At 34.7% G+C, this 17,732-nt stretch overlaps 1 protein-coding gene across 2 annotated transcripts; it reads right to left on the bottom strand.

Moving 5' to 3' along the window:
• Nucleotides 1-232: 232 nt before the first annotated feature.
• On the bottom strand, nucleotides 233-5,989 carry LOC137955851 (oligouridylate-binding protein 1-like). Of its 2 annotated transcripts, none has more exons than XM_068803026.1 (12): nucleotides 5,741-5,989; nucleotides 4,539-4,600; nucleotides 4,174-4,276; nucleotides 3,649-3,725; nucleotides 3,496-3,557; nucleotides 3,306-3,393; nucleotides 3,073-3,148; nucleotides 2,947-2,977; nucleotides 2,125-2,244; nucleotides 1,905-1,990; nucleotides 1,207-1,380; nucleotides 233-820 (listed from the first exon to the last, which is right to left on the bottom strand). In XM_068803026.1, exons 1-12 carry the CDS (start codon nucleotides 5,840-5,842, stop codon nucleotides 536-538), a joined length of 1,266 nt encoding a protein of 421 aa, XP_068659127.1. In that variant the 5' UTR covers nucleotides 5,843-5,989; the 3' UTR covers nucleotides 233-535. The 2 variants fall into 2 exon arrangements, with proteins under 2 accessions (XP_068659127.1, XP_068659128.1); XM_068803027.1 differs by having other exon boundaries at nucleotides 1,905-1,987.
• Between the last annotated feature and the right edge of the window lie 11,743 nt (nucleotides 5,990-17,732).

Genomic DNA, 17,732 nt, shown 5'->3' with positions numbered 1-17,732 from the left:
TCAAATATTTAAAACTCCAGTAGCTATAGCAACTTCCTCATTGTGATCTTCGAAAAACAACCACCTCATATTCTTTTATATCCAAACACTGCTTCAAAGATAAATTGTTCAACAATTAACGTATCCGCACCATTCTTAACCCATACAGCACAAGAATAGCCTAAGAACTGCTCCCAAGTTGGTAAATAAAAGACATTCTGGATGTTTCTGTGATTAGCCAACACACCGGGGATGATCAATTTACTACAACTTTTCAAAAATACCAAGTTCAGAATCAAGCAAAAATTACTGGAAAAAACTGTGTCAAAACCCATCCCACAAACACACTACAACGTAAGCACGTATAACCAGTCGATTCAGATACATCAAATACAGAAAAAGAGGAAAGAGAAAACGCTACACTGGAAAGAAAAATGGGGAAAAGAAAGTAAAATGAAAAAGTCTATAACTGTCTTTGTTCTTCAAACAGAACCAGTACTCTGTAAAGTGGGGGGTATGGGTAATAAAATCATAATATATGACATAATTCGACTTGTTACTGGTAATACATAAGCTGTTGAGCTGTGGCAGCATTCTGGAACCCACCGTCGTAGATAGCCTGACTGGCCCCTGCGGCACCCATTCCCATAGCAGCCGCCTGCTTCAGGCCTTGAGAATGCAAGAGAGCTGCAGCCTGCCCTGAGTTCATCTTGTTTAATGCTAGCTGTCGCTCATAGGCCAGCAGATCAGTTGCCGAGAGTGAAGGAAAAGGAGTGGCCGTAGGAGGAGGAAGTGGCGTCGAGCTTGTCCCTGGAGGAGTGGGTTTGCTACCCCAAGAGCACTACAGGCAAAAAACTTCATCAAAGCTGAGCTCTCAAGCTTTTATTAAATATCAGTGCATCTCAGTAAAACTATACATCTGATGAGAAATAATCATACTAGAGGCAGACAATGCAGCACAGTCCAATTTTGCCAAAAAATAAAAATAAGATTCAACTAGCTTGTATTTCATGAACAACAGGTCTACGAGTACAACACACACAAAGAGCCTTTAATTCTACTAGACTGAGAATTCAATTTTACTAAAAACAAACCTATGAGTACAAGGGACTCGGAGCCTTTAACCCTAATTGAACATGCTCTGCTCTTTTTTAGGATGCAACAAAATTTTAGAAGAGGGATAGACCTAAAAAAAATAGATGCTAAAAAGTAACAAATAATCTTTACCTTGATAGGCTTTCCACAAATATATCTACCCATGCCCATCTGAATAGCCAGGGCTGCTTCCGCATGAGTGCTATACCTAACAAAACCAAAACCCTTGTCTCGTTGTACACGAACCTCTTCTATTACTCCAGCTCCTAGTGTATGGAAATGCCGGTGGAGCTCAAGCTGAGATACCTGAAGCCAAATAAGGGATGATTATAAAAACAATAGACAGGTAGATCAATTATCAGACAACTAATGAAACAAATAAAATAATGGCAAATTTTCGTTTAAATATTATAAATAAATATTTGACTTTAGATAACTATTAAAGTACAAGGAGAAAAACACCTCTCCATCTATGAAGCACTGCATGTGGAATTATACTGAATATTAGAAAAATTAGAGGATATCAAATGCATTCCAATTTTTCCTGAACCATTCAGAGATGTGCTATAAAAAAAAGTAAAAAAAAATGTGGCATTTCCTCATTAGTAATCTCAAAAAGTGGGTCAATTTCCAAGCGTTTGGAAAGTCTCCTTCTTGGAAATTGTCCTGTGAATTGAAAGAACTAGCATTTGCAGCATCCAAAACCAAATTTTGCTATTCCACCACCTAATGATTTTCTTCTTCAAAGCATAAATGGTAACCATAAGCAAGAGGTCACTAAGAACAATAGCAAGAACAAAAATAATGAAAGAGCGCCAAGGTTGCTTTACCTCAGGGGCGAGATTACCAACATAAACAGTAGTAAATTGAGGATTGTTTTCTGGTGCATCTTCATTGGTAATCTCGTGACCATCTTCTGAAGAAGTAATAAGATTGTATTAAGTTACTATACTACAATAAATTAAAGCACGTCATTCACCATCTGAAACATAATTGCAGAATCATTCAGATATTTCATTATCATAGAGACAACTCAACAAGAATACCCACCTGATGCTCCATTTGTTAATTCCACAACACTTTTGGTATCAGAGTTTTGTTTTTCTTCAGTGGAACCAGCACCTTTTGCTGCCCAGTTACAACGGATCTGTCTGCTTCCCAGCCATTTACCTTGACGACAAAGATTAACAGCACAACATTAATCAGATTCCACAGGATCAGAAAATCAATATGCTTTGTTCAATAATCCCCCCTATTGAGAAACTGATACATGAGTTCATAGTTAAGCCATTAAAAACAGTAACTATCGTGAATGCAGAACCTTCATTATTAGCTGTGAGTTTATATAAGGTGTTTACCCATGGGCAATCCAAAGAGGGGGACCCGCCAATTCCAGGTAGCAGCAGCTTTTAAGAATGCAAATATGCTACCTCAGGAATGGATGTTTGCCCTATAAGAGTAAACCACCTGAATTTTTTACTGCTCAAGTACATAATTCTTGATTTCTACTCCACCTAATAGAGAAACTACCACCACCTCACAACTTATAGGTATAAGGTTGTCATGAAGAGCATATGATATTCAAGTTCAACCTCTGAGAACTCAACATAGCCAATTTTGTCTATAGGTTATTCGCTGGAAAATTGTTGAGCCATCTACAGGCCTAAAGGACATCAACAACCTAGTTTGCATTTCTTGAACTCAAGATGTAATAAAAAACATGCATGCAGGTTGAACTTCAACAGGAAAACAACAAAGCATATCATTTCAACAGTACATTGACATCAAACATACTGAAAGAAACTGGTATGTACTCTTTTTAAGAAAAAGAAAGCAACAATGCAACAAGAAGTAAACAACAAGGTTTCTTACCGGTCAAGTCATTTATGGCACTTTGAGCATCCTGTTAAAAAATAATACCAATAATTTTTAGCATTACAGAGATATGACTCAAAAGAGAGAAAACCAATCAAAATTTTAAGATTTTCATAGTTTAACCTGCTGATTGCGGAAAGAAACAAATCCAAAGCCTCTTGAACGCCCAGTCTTTTGGTCCCACATCACCCTAGCATCTCTGCAGCATAAGGAATTTACCACTAAGTAAAGACTACTAACTCACATATTTTATAAAGAAAAAAGGGTCCCCTTGAATATGATTTAGTGAGTAAAACGCAAGCAGTCGGAACTTATAAAGAATTGAAAAGAGAAGAAAATGCTGGATACTGACTTACGAGCAACTGGGATAAACAGAGAAACAAGCAAATAAAGTAGCATCAGTAACCTCTGGACTTAAATCACCAACAAAAATATTGTAGTGACCTGGGCAATTAAAAAAAATAGAATTGCATTGTTAATACCAACTATTATTCATACTTTTCAATAAAGTAAGAGGTAAAAAAGGTTTCAGGCAATTCAATAAACCTGATGTATCCTCCCTCTGCCCACTGGCATATGCCCAATTAACTTTAATAGGCTGACCAAACCTGAATGATTGTACATTGTAAACAAAGAGGAAATACACTTAGAGATAAAATTAATCAAATATTTACACAATTTCTTCTCATCGTCACTTACAAGTGCCGTCCATTAAGAGTCATAATAGCAAGAGCGGCTGATCGGCGATCAAAATAGTCCAGAAAACCATAGGACGACTGCATATATGAGAAAAACACAGAGGATATCAAAATACTGTAGGCCCTGTAAAGTCCTTAAAACAAAATTCGAACAACTGTAATTTGAACATTTCATTAAATGGTTTTAGAAGGGATGCAGCATGAGGACTTCCCAGGTACCCATCCCAGTACTAAAATGCAACATCCAGGAAGCAAACACTGAGTCTATACCATAGAGTGTACCACTCTACGACTAGACAACAAGTGCTCATGTCATTTGTACGTTACATTTGACAAAATGTAAAGGTGACAACAACAAAGCCAAAAGAATTTCCAGCTTCCTTTAAATAGACTCTTCTAAGCCCTTATTAAAATTTCAAAAGAAAGAACCCTCAATTCATATTTTAGCACTTCAAACCACATGTAATTTCTTTGCAGAACCGACAATGCAACAAAAAAATAAATGTGTTGAAACACAAAGACTAACCTTCTCTTTCCTAATGAGCTTGCATCCTTCCAGGGGACCTGTACTCTGAAAGACCTCCTGTATTAGTGCTTCAGTTACTTGTGTATGGATATTACCAACATACCTGCATTTCAAGTAAAGTTTAAGATGAACCAACATTTATCTGCAATGTAGAAAACGAAGAAAAACTAAAATAACCTCCTGAATAGTATAAAAACTGAAAAAAATAGTATAAAAAAATTCGAATATTCAGAGCCAAATTCATAGGAAAATATGACCAAGAAAAACAAGGACACTCACACTCTTGGATTACACCTGAGGAAACAGTTACAGAAAACCAATGGAAAAGAAATTAAAGAAACAAACAAAATCGAGATGTTACTAACACACTGCGGCAGGAACTTGAATCAAAACCAGGAGGCAGATTTCCGCTTGGGATTGGTTCTATCTGCAAAATAAAAAATAAAAAACTAAATAATTTTTTAAAAAGACATGCAAATTATGAAACTATACTTACGGAAGGGGAAAAAATAAAGCCTATCAAAAAGAAGCAATCTAAGACAAGCAATTTTTTTTCTTAAAATGTCTGAGACAAGCTATTAACTCTCATAACAAACATTAATACCTACTATCTGCAAAACGAAAAAGATATGCAGCTCCTAAGGAACAAAATAACTATTTGTGCAGACGATGTGTTTAAATATTATAGTAGCCTTGTGTACAGAGACACCATCATCCTCTTTCTGAGCTGCACATCAGGACGATAGGATAATAGTCAAGGTAGAGGACTTTATCTACGTAATAAGAAAAGTTACACTTCTGATGTGCTCTAGGTACGTCTGGGAAAATGAAATTTTAGTGACTTGAAACCAGTTGAGATAGATAATGATATTAACATAGTGCTTGTAGACATGAATAAGATATTTTAAGACAATCCCTGAAAAAAAAAAAAAAAATGCACAAGGATTAAACGCAAAAATACATAGATATGAACAAATCCCCATCTACAAAACAGCCAAACAGAAGACTTAACAAATAGAGAAAACAACGACTTGAACAATGGGTATAATTACGCTAAGTGTATCATACGTGGAAAAAGAATGCTTTCGCAATTTCGATATGATATTTACAAAGAAACCCGAATTAATGACATATTCCGGAACTTAATGTAAAAGTAACATACAGACTAAAAATTGGTAATACAAGTTTCAAAACCTCACATCAGCTTATAACATGCAGAGATTTTGAATGAGCCAGGAGTTCGATAAAAGGCCCACAGATTCAGGAGGGGGAGGGGCCATATTGGCAACACCAGTAAAATAAAAACAAGTATAAGGAAAGCAAAAGCACGGAATATTTCTAATAAACAGGTATAATGGATTCGTGTAACATCAACCTTTCCGTAGATCTAGCCTGAAAACCCAATTCTGGAAGATGATTAACAAACTAAGCGACATCGGACCACCACGACTAAGCCCTAACCTCCACTATCGGACCACGCACCGGAGATAAAACCCTAGTCCCATGGACTGCCCGCAATCAAACACGAACATAAGGAACTAAAACGAGAAAATAAAGAAATAAAAACCTGGGGAGCAGCCAAGAGGCCAGGATGATAAAGCGACTGTTGCTGCTGCTGAAGAAGAGCTTGCTGCATCAACGCCTGCTGTTTCAGCCTCTGCTGCTGCATTTTCTCGAAGATTTCTTCGGTTTGAAGAACAATAATGCGATCGAAAGGCTGAGACTGTAAGATTTAAAAAGAGAAGAAAAAAAAAAAGAAAAGAAAAACCCTCGAAGGCGAGGGAAAAAAAAAAAAGGACAGAAGAGAAACGAAAGTCACGCCTCGCGTAGGAGAGTGAGTTGCTAAACGCCAGGTTATTTATATATAAGATGAGACGTGACGATCATCCAGTTTCCAGAAACAGCCCAGCGGATGGTCGCTGCCTGAAAGCATTTAATGGTATCCCATTAACATAAAAGGCCCACTACAACGTACAATGGGCCATGAGCTGGGCCCCAATCCTGTACAGTTGCAGTTATTAAAATCAAACCGGTCAGGGTGGCCTGTAATCTCTAAGCAGGTTAGGCCGGGTTCAACTGGTGGAGTTGGACTATATGAGGGGTAGGGGGCTTTAGCCCATTTTTGCTTTTTACAACATTGCCATTTTATAAGTTAACAATAGACCATTACTCTTTAAGTAGTGTAGTTTTCTGCCCCCTCTATATGTTTTTCTTCTCTCTATTGTTTCCCTTAGCTATGTAAATTAGAGGGTGAGGATACATTGTCATTTGACTCTTCCCATGCTTTACTACATGTACCATATTTATTGCAATTTGTGTATCAGGACCTACTCGATGTGTAATAAAAAGTCACATCCCAACATGTTAGAAAATTGGAAACAACTTATTTAGTTTGATAGTACCGAGAAGCATATTAAGAAATTTGAAAAGAACAATAAATGTTAAAGATCGACTACTTTGCATCTTTGGCAATGCAAGTGATGAAACTTTGTTTTCGTCCAAGAAGAATCAAGTCCAATTTGTCATGTCCTTCTACTTCTTTTGTTTAATGCAACCCTACCATGAGAACAACAACCAAGTCTATGATAAAGCAAGCCAATCACCATATTGAAGCAATAAACATGAAATATGTTGTAAGAGAAATTTGAAAACACATAAGAAGAAAAAGCAGAAAAAAAAAAAATGAATAGATGGTTCAAAATCCCCAAACTCTATTAGAGAGGAAATGGGATGAGAGAAGGTATACCTCATAGAAAATAGTTAGGATGAGAAACCACTGGAGGGAGAGAAGGCAGAACATTGAATAGCCTAAACCTCCAACTCCATTCACCAATATGAAAGATTCCAAATGGTTTGACTACCCTATTATCCAACCAACAGAAATATCTAGAAAGCTTGCAAATAGAACAAAAACAAAATTAGACCAAGTTAGAGGTTTAACATATACCTTGGAGTTTAATATCGGTAAACTCTTTGTAGAATCATAAGGGCCTTTCTTTTTGGCTTTTTGCAACATATTGTATAAAGATCAATTTGTAATACTAAAAGTTTGCCATGTACTTTCTAGCATTTTCAACAGTTCCTTCTCTAGTCTATTATATTTTTAGGTATTTATACTTCACAACTACAGTTGACTCACCACGATTTGCTAAAAGCAGGTAACAAATTGGTATGATTAACTCTCTAAGCGTCACAGGTACAACAACATATACAAACTCTCCTGCACTTGCTAAGGAGAATTGTGTGTTTAGACACCTACTATGGTACCTAATTTTGTATGTCAAGCTATTTGTTTAGGTGTTTTATCAAATTGTCATTCAAAAAAAATTGTATAATCCTAGAATAAGTTTTTTTAATTATTTTCAATATAGTTAATTAGGCCTTTTGCTCCCTAATTTACCCTAGGCAACAAAGAGGCTGGATTTCAGGGCTAAGCAGCAGTGACTAACAACTTTAGGTACCACTTTTGCAATTTGAAGGAAGCCTCAACTTACAAGCTTTGCTAGATTTGTATGAAATCATATCGGGCCCAAGCATCAATTGGGGCAAGCCAAGCTTGTCTTGACTCAGGTTGACCCTCACTTTACTTTTGATGTTAACAAAACTCAAGCACATGTACTAATAGTAGATAAAGCATTTCAAGAAAAAAAGGGAAATGCACATACTTTCAACAGATATCTTTCGAGCTCTATGAGGAAGAACCATAAAAAATACTTCAAAAAGAACTCAAGATCAAAGGAACAACAAGTCATTTGAAAAAGATACACTTGATAAGACTCAAGCATAAAGAACTTAAAGACTATAGTTGCAATAAAAGTCTAGTTTTCATAGCATTAAAAGGTAAAAACAATCCAAATTCTTGTAATTTGGTAAAAGCACGATTAGAGCTTTAGGATAAAAGTGTTTTTCCAAAACCATATTGATTTCATCTTGAAAATGTTTTAGAAAAAAAATACTTTGTTATTTCATGCTTGAATATTCAATTTTAGAACATTGCTAAACTCTATGATCGATCATTGGTTTAAATATAATGGATCATACAAAGAATAACAAAGCTCATTGCGCAAAGTATGATCAATCAGCCTCTATAAGCAATGATCGACTATAATGCAAAAGCTGAGTTGTAAAAAAGTATAATCGATTAGCCCAATCAAAATAATAGATCAACCACAATGTTGTAGGCAAACCTTATAAAGCATGATTGATGGAATGATCGATCAATTGGCACAAAGAATTCAAAAAAATAAAGTCATAGGCATCAATTGATTGATCAATGTAATAGGCATGATTGATTTATAGACTATGAAAAAAAATAAAAATGTTGGAGATGATTGATGGATCAATGCTCATCAACCCTGTTGAATTCTAGGGTTTAATTCATAACTTGGTTTGAGAAGAAGAAGAAAGAAAGAAGAAGAGAAGAGAAGATGAGAAGGAGAAGACGAGAGAAACAATTTAGATAAGAAACTTTAGGGGTTAAGAGAGAGCATGTGAATGGGCTCTTCCCACTCTCTTTCTTATTTATATAGGTGGGACATCAATGCCCAAATACAAAAGAATAAAACATACTTAAACTAACTACTAATTATAGCTTATGACACTCACTTTTATAATTACATACTCAAACTACATCAACAAACCCAAACATAGAAAGTGTTGACTTGTCTCCAAACATTTTAAAAGTGAGATATTAAATTAAAATTTTATGTTTAATTACAAAAAATGAAGTAATCAATAGAATAGACAAACAAACACCACAAAGATTAAAAAAAAAAAAAAAGGTTTTGGTTGTTCCCCTATTTTTAATCACTACCCAAGAAACCTTGCTGGGGAAAATTCCACTAATAAGCTCTATTAGCTGAAATTTACAACTTCGAAGAGATTTTGGACTCTTTAAGCCAAATTTAATACCATATTATACTATGATAAATCTCTCGAAAAAGATATTATGTAACTAGATTATAGTTCCAATGGGCCTTTCCCTTTTATATTGAGGTTCTAGAACACCTCCACAAAAGTCAATAAGAGATACAAAAGAAAAAGGAAAAACTTATAATTTTTTGAAAGGGAGAACAAATCTTCTTTGAGTGAGAGTCAAGTACCATTTGAATGACCAAGCCTTAATGTCATTTGGAAGCCTCTTCTATTGTGGTAGTACTAATTCTATCAACGTCGTAGGGTCCATATATTAAAAGCCCCCTCTCTCAAAGCCGCCACCAATCACCTATTTCTTCTTGATGTCCTGAAACACACAATCAGACGGAAAAAAGGCAACAAAAAAATTTAGTCTTTTGGCCTTGAATTTAGCCTTTCGCTTTTATATTGAGGTTCTAGAACACCTCCAAAAAAATCAATTAGAGATACAAAACAAAAAGGAAAAACTTATAATTTTTTGAATGGGAGAACAAATCTTCTTCGAGTGAGAGCCAAATGCCATTTGGAAGCCTCTTCTATTGTGGTAGGTGCTACTGTTGTCAATGTCATAGGGTCTATATAGTAAAGGTTCCCCTCTCTCAAGGCCGTCACCGATCACCTATTTCTTCTTGATATCCTAAAATACACAATGAGATGGAAAAAAGGTAACAAAACAATTTGGTCTTTTTGGTCAATTGACTCACGGACATAAGAGTCAATCGAAATTGAGGGACAATAAACACATTAGAAAGTGAAAACAATGGCGAAATGGTGCATGTACTGGTACCCTGAATCTTAGTTTGTGATCCATATACAATGGAGACGAAGCAATCTAAAGTGCATGGTATCACAATGAACAATTTTTCAATATTACCTCTGAGGTGCTCAAAGGCTCTTGAATCAATTATCCAAGGAGAATTGCTAGAGCATGAGAGAAAGGAATGTGTACCTATTGAATCCTAGGATTGAATCCATGTATAACTTGGTCTGAAAAGAAGAAGAAGAAAGAAGAAGAAAAAGAAGAAAGAAGGAAGAAGAGAAGAGAAGATTAGAAGGATAAGGCAAGAGCACAAGTTGAGGAGAGAAACTTTAGGGGTTAAGAGAGAGCACAAGTTTGAGCTCCTCCCCCTCTCTTTCTTATTTATATAGGTGGGGCATGGATGTCCTAATACATAAGAATATAAACGAATACTTAAACTAAATATTAATTACAATTTATGCCACTCACTCTCATAATACTCAAACTACTTCAACACCCACCCCCCCCCCCCCCCCCCCCCCCCCCCAACCCAATAAGATGGGGAGAAAATATTGATTATTCCCAACTTGAAGCAGGTATCGATGAGTGACTTTGCAACAATAGCCTTTGAAAAGATGTCTGCCAATTGATTCTTTGAAGCCATATATTGCATAGGTATTATTCCGACTTGAAGTTTTTCTTGTATGAAATGACAGTCTATCTCAATGTCTTTGGTTTTCTCATGAAAGTCTGGATTGGTCACAATATGGATAGTTGCCTGATTGTCACAGTAGAGTAAGGCTTGGTTATCTATAACCCTAGCTCAATCATGAATATTTTAACCATAAAACTTCACTTACTGCAAGTGTCATAGCTTGATATTCCGCTTCCTCACTCAATCTAGCCACTACATTTTTTAAATTTTTTTTGCTTCTCCAGGTGACTAGATTGCCCTCAATAGTTATGAAGTAACCAACGATAGATTTTTTTGTCATCAAGGGACCTAGCCTAGTCAACATCAGTAAAGCCTTCATTTTTTGTAAGACCATGACATTTATATAGCAGCCCTTGACTTGGACCTTTCTTGAGATACCGAAGGATTCTTTCTAACGCTTCCCAATGTGATTGTTGTGGTTGATGCATATATTGGCTGATAGCAGTGACCAAATAGGAAATATCTAGTCTTGTAATTGTGAGATAGGTCAGCTTCCCAACTAACCATTGAAACTAACCAACATCAACATCACTACCAGTTCATGAACACAACTTAATATTAGGTTCCATAGGTGTGTCTCTAGGCTTGTATCCAAGCATCCCATTCTCCTTCAATAAATCAAGTACTTGCTTCCTTTGTGATATTCCATGATATTCTGCTTCAGCACTTGATCTTGCCACTAGACTTTATTTTTTGGTTCTCCATGTGACTAATTTTCCACCTACCAGTGTGCAATAGTCGAAGTTATATTTCCCATCATCAGGTGACTCAGTCCGATTTGCATTTGAAGTCTTGCCCCAAGTGGCTTCTCAAGAGGGGGGTGAATTGAGATTTTCAAATTAAAAAGCTTAACTTAGGCGTGTGATAAAAATCATATAATATATTGAATTCAATGTAAATAAATAATCACACACTATAGGGGACAAAAGAATTTTGGTTATCGATGTTCTCCTATAGGTATTCACCACTGAAGAACTCTTGCTTAGAAAATTCCACTATTCAAAGCTCTAATAGCTAGAATTTACACAAAAAGATTTTGGCTCTCTTAAGCTACATGTAGCTCAAGTACACATGTTTACAATTACAATCTCCCCAAGAGATTGGCTAGATTCTAGCTCTAGTTGGCCTTTTCTATCAAGATTAAAATAGGTTCTAGATGAACCTTACACAAGATAAAAATAAAAAAAAGGAAAAATCCACTTACCCCCTTTCACTTGGAGAGTACCTTCACCTTGAAAGATCCAAGCATCTACTTCTTTTCAGCACAATGAGAGTATGGGAGCTTATCTATATTCAATGCAAAGAATATGTGGAGGAAAGAGTAGAGAATATGCAAGGTGTTAACTCTCTTTCACTCAAAAGCACTTTAGAGAAGAATTGAAAAAGTTTGAGAGTAAAGGCTTATAGATTTGCCAATTAATGCTCATTAACTTCTCTATGTAAGGTTTGTGGGGTATTTATAACTTCCCAAGCCAAACTAGCCATTTTTTCCTTGTTTGCACAAATAAGTAGATTGAGTGGTTGATCAATCAATCGTGTATAACGACTCTTCTTTTGTGAAGATGTGACTTATTGATTGATGGACTGATCGATCAAAATATTTTCATTGGACCTGACATGTTAAGTATATCGATCATTACCAGGGGATGATCAATTAGTTAGAGTTTCCTCTAGTAGTACAATACAAGTATGATTGATTAGTGAGCTTTTTATGATCAATCATGCATTATGTACTGGCAAGATTTTTGTGTGATCAATCATGCATTATGTACTGGCAAGATTTTTGTGTGATCAATCAATCATGTGGAATGATTGATCATTCCATGTAAATTTTACTTGCCTCGATATTATTTATTGATCAATCCTAGTGGGATGATCGATCATGCTTTATAGGATGAAATGGCTATGTTCTGGATGATCGATAAATTGACGATGGTTGATCGATCATGCATTATAACTTTGGCATATGCACTTCTGGATGATCGATCATTAGCATATGTTGATCGATCATTCCAATGCTAGTTCAACTAAGTTGACCTTTAAAGCATGGGAATGACTTAATCAAAGTGCTCTAACATATTTTAAAGAGATGAATATGATGTTTTGAAACGTGTGTGAATGCAATGTATGCCCTAAAGCTCCTTGTTTAGCATTGTACCTGAAGAGAAGGATTTTGGAAGCTCTCTTACATATTGGCTACATTTTGATATACATTATGAATCCTAAACTCTAGTCATCGCTTTGTCTTCGTCTTCAAGGATGCTTCTTCAAGAGTAGTCTTTCAATGATGTTTGAGGTCTTGAGTAGGCTCGATCCTTTTGATTGAGATGCAAGTCTCTCTTGAAGGTAAACAATCTGAAATACTTAGTTTGAAAATTATCAGCCCTATTAAGTTTTGTTATCATCAAAAGCAAGAAGGAAGTCAACCTATGGTAAAAAAAAAATACCCTTTTTTTATGATGGCAAAACCTATCTTGGAAAAATTAAAATACACACAATCCCTAAGGTTCGAAGCTAAGTAAATTATGCAATATTTGAATAGGCTCCCTCTTAATCGTTGCATAGTTCTTTTTAATCATTTGGTTTTCAATTTTTGATTTCTAGAGTGCCTAATGAGTTTAAGTCCATTTTTTCCATCTTTTTCCCCCTTTTTTTGTCATACTCAAAAAGATTTAAAGTAGTTACAAGAGTAAACAAAAATTATTGGCTCAAGGTCATTTCATATATGGATATGCAAGTCTTTACAAAAATTGTACTTAATTACAAATGCTTCAAACAAAAAATACAAGTATATGAGCACGTGTAAAGTACAAGGGAGGCAAAAAGAGGATACTCCTAAGGACTAGAGAGAGATCTAGGCGGGAGGCAGTAGATGGTTGAGGATGGTCTTGAGCAAGCTCTCAATCCTCTGCTGGCTCTCACGAAGCTCAATCTATTCAGCTTTCAACTGTTCTTGCATAGCAAAATCGCTTCCTGACTACCCCGAACATCGTCCACTGAGTCCTCATGTGTTGATAGTCGGTTAGTGGAAGAAGATGTATTGACCATTGGTTGTCTCCCTAATTATTTTATATGATAAAAAAACTTAATCGATCTCACAATTTTCAAACCCAGTATTTCAAATACTTTACCATCTAGAGAAATGCATCTCAAGGTATAAAGCTTCAAAATGATAATGCCTACTATTAAAATTCTGGAAAAGGAAAGAACTTCACTAACTTGTTTTATCTGAATACATGAGCCTCTATTTATAAAAAGAGAAAAATTGTAAAGTCCAATTACAATAAAACTACCCTTGTCCCAATTACACCCAAAGCCTAACACTTAAAGGTAAGTCCTAGCATAATTAAACAATTGAACATAAATAAAATACTAACATAACTAAAGCACCTTTTAACTGAGACTCTTCTGTGAGACCTCCTTCAATAATAATTTTAGCTTTGTAAGACTTTTTATTGTTAGATTCATGTAAGACTCTTCCATATCTGCTCTTCAACACTCCCCCTTAAGCTGGAATTTATAACTTTAGCTTGCAAGGAAAAAGATTCTTGGTCTTCAATTTTCTTTTGCTTAAAAAATTCTTCACAGATGTAAAAGCTTCATCTTTTGTGTTCCCCTTTCTTGAATATTTTGGTCACATAAAAATTACCACAACATGTGGAATAAAATATCATTTTCTCGTACTTCTTCTTCTACTTCTCCCCCTCAAGCTGGAAGGTATCGGTGTAATCCCACCTTGAAACAAAAACATAATTGTATTTATTATCTCCTCCATCAAGGTGTCCCAAGGATAAGAACTCAATCTGCCACAAACTCTCAAAAAATAAGATGGGTGATGTAAGTATAAAAAAGTTTGAAACAACCTCATAGGATTTCAAATAAAAGTAGTGACAATAATCACTAAAAATGATAATGCCTGTCACTCAAAGGACGACGATAAAAACCCACTTAAAGTACTCATAAAAAGTCTCAATGGACTTAGAGCACCCATATGTATATAGAAAGAGAAACCAAACAAAGCAATGCACAAGAGGTTGACCAAAAGGGGTATGCGAGAGTCAAAAAAAGATGTTAGTAGAAAGGTAACCGATAAAAAGGGGTATGTGGGAATGTAACGAAGGAAAAATAACCACCTCGATAATAAGAAGAAGACTGTAATGATAGAAAATTAACTTAACAAATTTTACCAAGTATGACTTCAAGATAATTTCATAAGGGTGAGCAAAAATTTTCAAAGTTGACAATGCAGAAGATAAACAACCAAGTAACAAAAACACAACTTGAAAACAACATTGACTATGAAAACTTTGATAATAGCAAAACCTAACTTACAAGTGTTTGTTTCCAAATTGATTAGTCCCTATGAGGAAAATTTCTAATCAAATACCCAACGAATTCTTATCTTGAATACTTTCCAGCAAAATAAAAAACTGAAACTATCCAATGATAGACTTTCCTGAATTAGCAGCACTTTCCTAAATTAGACTTTCCAAAGATAAGAGATTTCTAGGATAAAAATGCTTCAAAAAAAGAAAATAGTGCTGAAATCAGACCAAAAATATCTGATTAAAAGACAAATTTGGCTTAAAAAGCTCAAATTTTATGAGAAAATGAAACTCAATTTATATCAATGTCCAGAGAGATAATAGGAGAGAAAATAGGGGGGGAGGGAATCGGCAAAACTGACATTTGGTACTTTTGCTATCAATATCTCCCAAAATATAACTCAGAATCATAAATTGTTGCTCAAGAAACTAGACTCAAATAGATTTAATTTGATACCAAAATTGACACAAAAAGATTCATTATTGAATCTTTTATTACCTCTTGATTCTCTTTGTTATGTAGTTTGACCTTTCCCGACTCCAAGGCGAATATCTCCTTAAATATAAATCAGATTAATATGAAATTTTCTCCTTTTGAAACTAGACTTAAAAAAATTTCATTCATTTATAATTATCTTCATAAAATGTTCTTTTTTTTAGATAAAGAATCTGATAGATTTCGGACTCTGTACTCTGACCGAACTGAGTAATCTTTCTTTGTTGTCTAGCATGACCATTGACTCTTCCGATATCAATATCTCCCTTTAGAAAACTCAGATTCATAATTAGTTCAATAGGTAAGAAAATAAACTTACAAATATTTATTTTGATATTTAATTCTCCTTATAAATTCTAGTTCTTGATTGCATAAAATGGCTTGAAAGTTACAAATTTCTACTACTGCTCAAACCTTTGTTGTAGTCTAACCTTTACTGTTTCAAATATCAATTTCACTTTGCAAAAAACTCTGATTGTCATAATTATTTTTGTGTTGGAAAGTAGACTCGAAGATCGTTCCATCAAATGAAATATGAAAATCTCATTATGGAGGTGAGAACGCCAAGAAAACAACAGGTACAGGGACATGAAAGAGAGAAAAATGATAGAATACGAACCTAAACTACTAGAGATGATAGATCAGAAAAGGATCACATTATCTCTGTGGGTTGATTGAGTAAACTCACAGAACTTGCTCTGATACCATGTTGAATTTCTTGAAAAGAGAAAAATTTCACTAACTTATTGTAATCTGAGTACATGAGTCCCTATTTATAATAGAGGAAAGTGATAAAGTCCAATTACAATTAAACTACCCTTACCCCAATTACACTCAAACTCTAACACTTAAAATAAGTCCTAGCATAATTAAATAATTGAACATAAATAGAAAACTAACATAACTAAAGCACCTTTTAACTTAAACTCTTCTATGAGACCTCTTTCTATGTAATTATCTCTCTATAAGACTTCTTATTGTGAAATTCTTATTTGAGAGTCATGTAAGACTCTTCCGTATATGCACTTCAGCACCTACTCAAGACCTCAAGCTTCATTGAAAGATGACTTTTGAGGAAGTGTGCATGAAGAAGAATACACTATGAAGAATAGATTTTAAGTGTCTTTGATGTATATCAAAACTCAGTAAAAAATGTAAAAGAGTTTTCCTAACTCATTTATTTAAAGTACTATGTTAAACATGGAGCTTTAAGACATACGTTGTATATACACATGCTTAGAAACATCATACACATCTTCTAAAATATGTTAGAGCACTTAGATTCAATCATTCTCTTGCTTTAAAAGTCAACTTAGTTAAACTGGCACTGAAATGATCAATTGGCATCTACAAATGATTGATCATCTAGACATGTGCATGCCAAGTTTATAAAACATAATCGATAAACCATAGTCGATTGATTGATCATCCGAAACAAGGCCATTTCATGCTATAAAGCATGATAGATCATCCTATTTGGCTGATTGATGAATATTGTCCAAGCAAGCAAAAATTACATGGAATGATTGATCATCCCACATGATTGATTGATCAGATGAAATTTTGCCAGTTAGATACATAAAGCATGATCGATCATAGGAATTTAATTGATCGATCATATTTGTATTGCAAAGCCAAAGGGAATTATGATTGATCGATCACCCCTAGTAATGATTGATCAATTTAACTTTTTAAGTGAAATAGTAACATATTATTCGGTCAGTCCATCGATCAATAAATCACATCCTGACAAAAAAGAGTTGAAATACACAGTCATTTGATCAATCAAAGTACCTACTTTTGAAAACGGACAAAAAATAACTAATTTGGCTTGAGGATATTATAGATACCCCCACCAAACATCATATTAGAAAAGTTAATAAGCATGTCTTGGCAAATCCACAAGCCTTTATACTCAAAGTCTTGAAATTCTTCTCTAAAGTGCTTTTGAACAAAAGAGAGTTACACACTTGCATTTTCCTCACTCTTTCCTCCACTTATTTTTACATTTTACATTAGTCAAACCCTCATACACTCTACATTATGTTAAACAAAAGTGGAAGTTTGGATCTCTCAAGGAGAAGGTATTCTCCAAATATTGGGTGTAAGCTTTTTCCTTTTCTTTGTTTTTATTTTGAGAAATATTTATTTAGAAATTATTCGATCTAGATAGAAAAACCTAACTAGAGCTAGAATCTAACTAATCTTTTGGGAAGATTGAGTTTTTAAAAAACATGTATTGAACTATACACGTGGTTTAAAGAGAACCGAAATCTCTTTATGTAAAATAAGATATAGTCTAATTGAATCAAGTGAGTCCCTGCATAAAATAAAGAATTATCAAATTGGTCCTGCAATCTTTATTGTCCA

Source organism: Aristolochia californica, unplaced genomic scaffold (genome assembly GCF_029961685.1).
Source record: "Aristolochia californica isolate CCGP_79_NKW_82.1479 unplaced genomic scaffold, dmAriCali1.0.hap1 SCAF_2, whole genome shotgun sequence".
In the NCBI taxonomy this organism is placed as follows: domain Eukaryota; kingdom Viridiplantae; phylum Streptophyta; class Magnoliopsida; order Piperales; family Aristolochiaceae; genus Aristolochia; species Aristolochia californica.
This window is presented reverse-complemented; position numbering and strand designations above follow the sequence as displayed.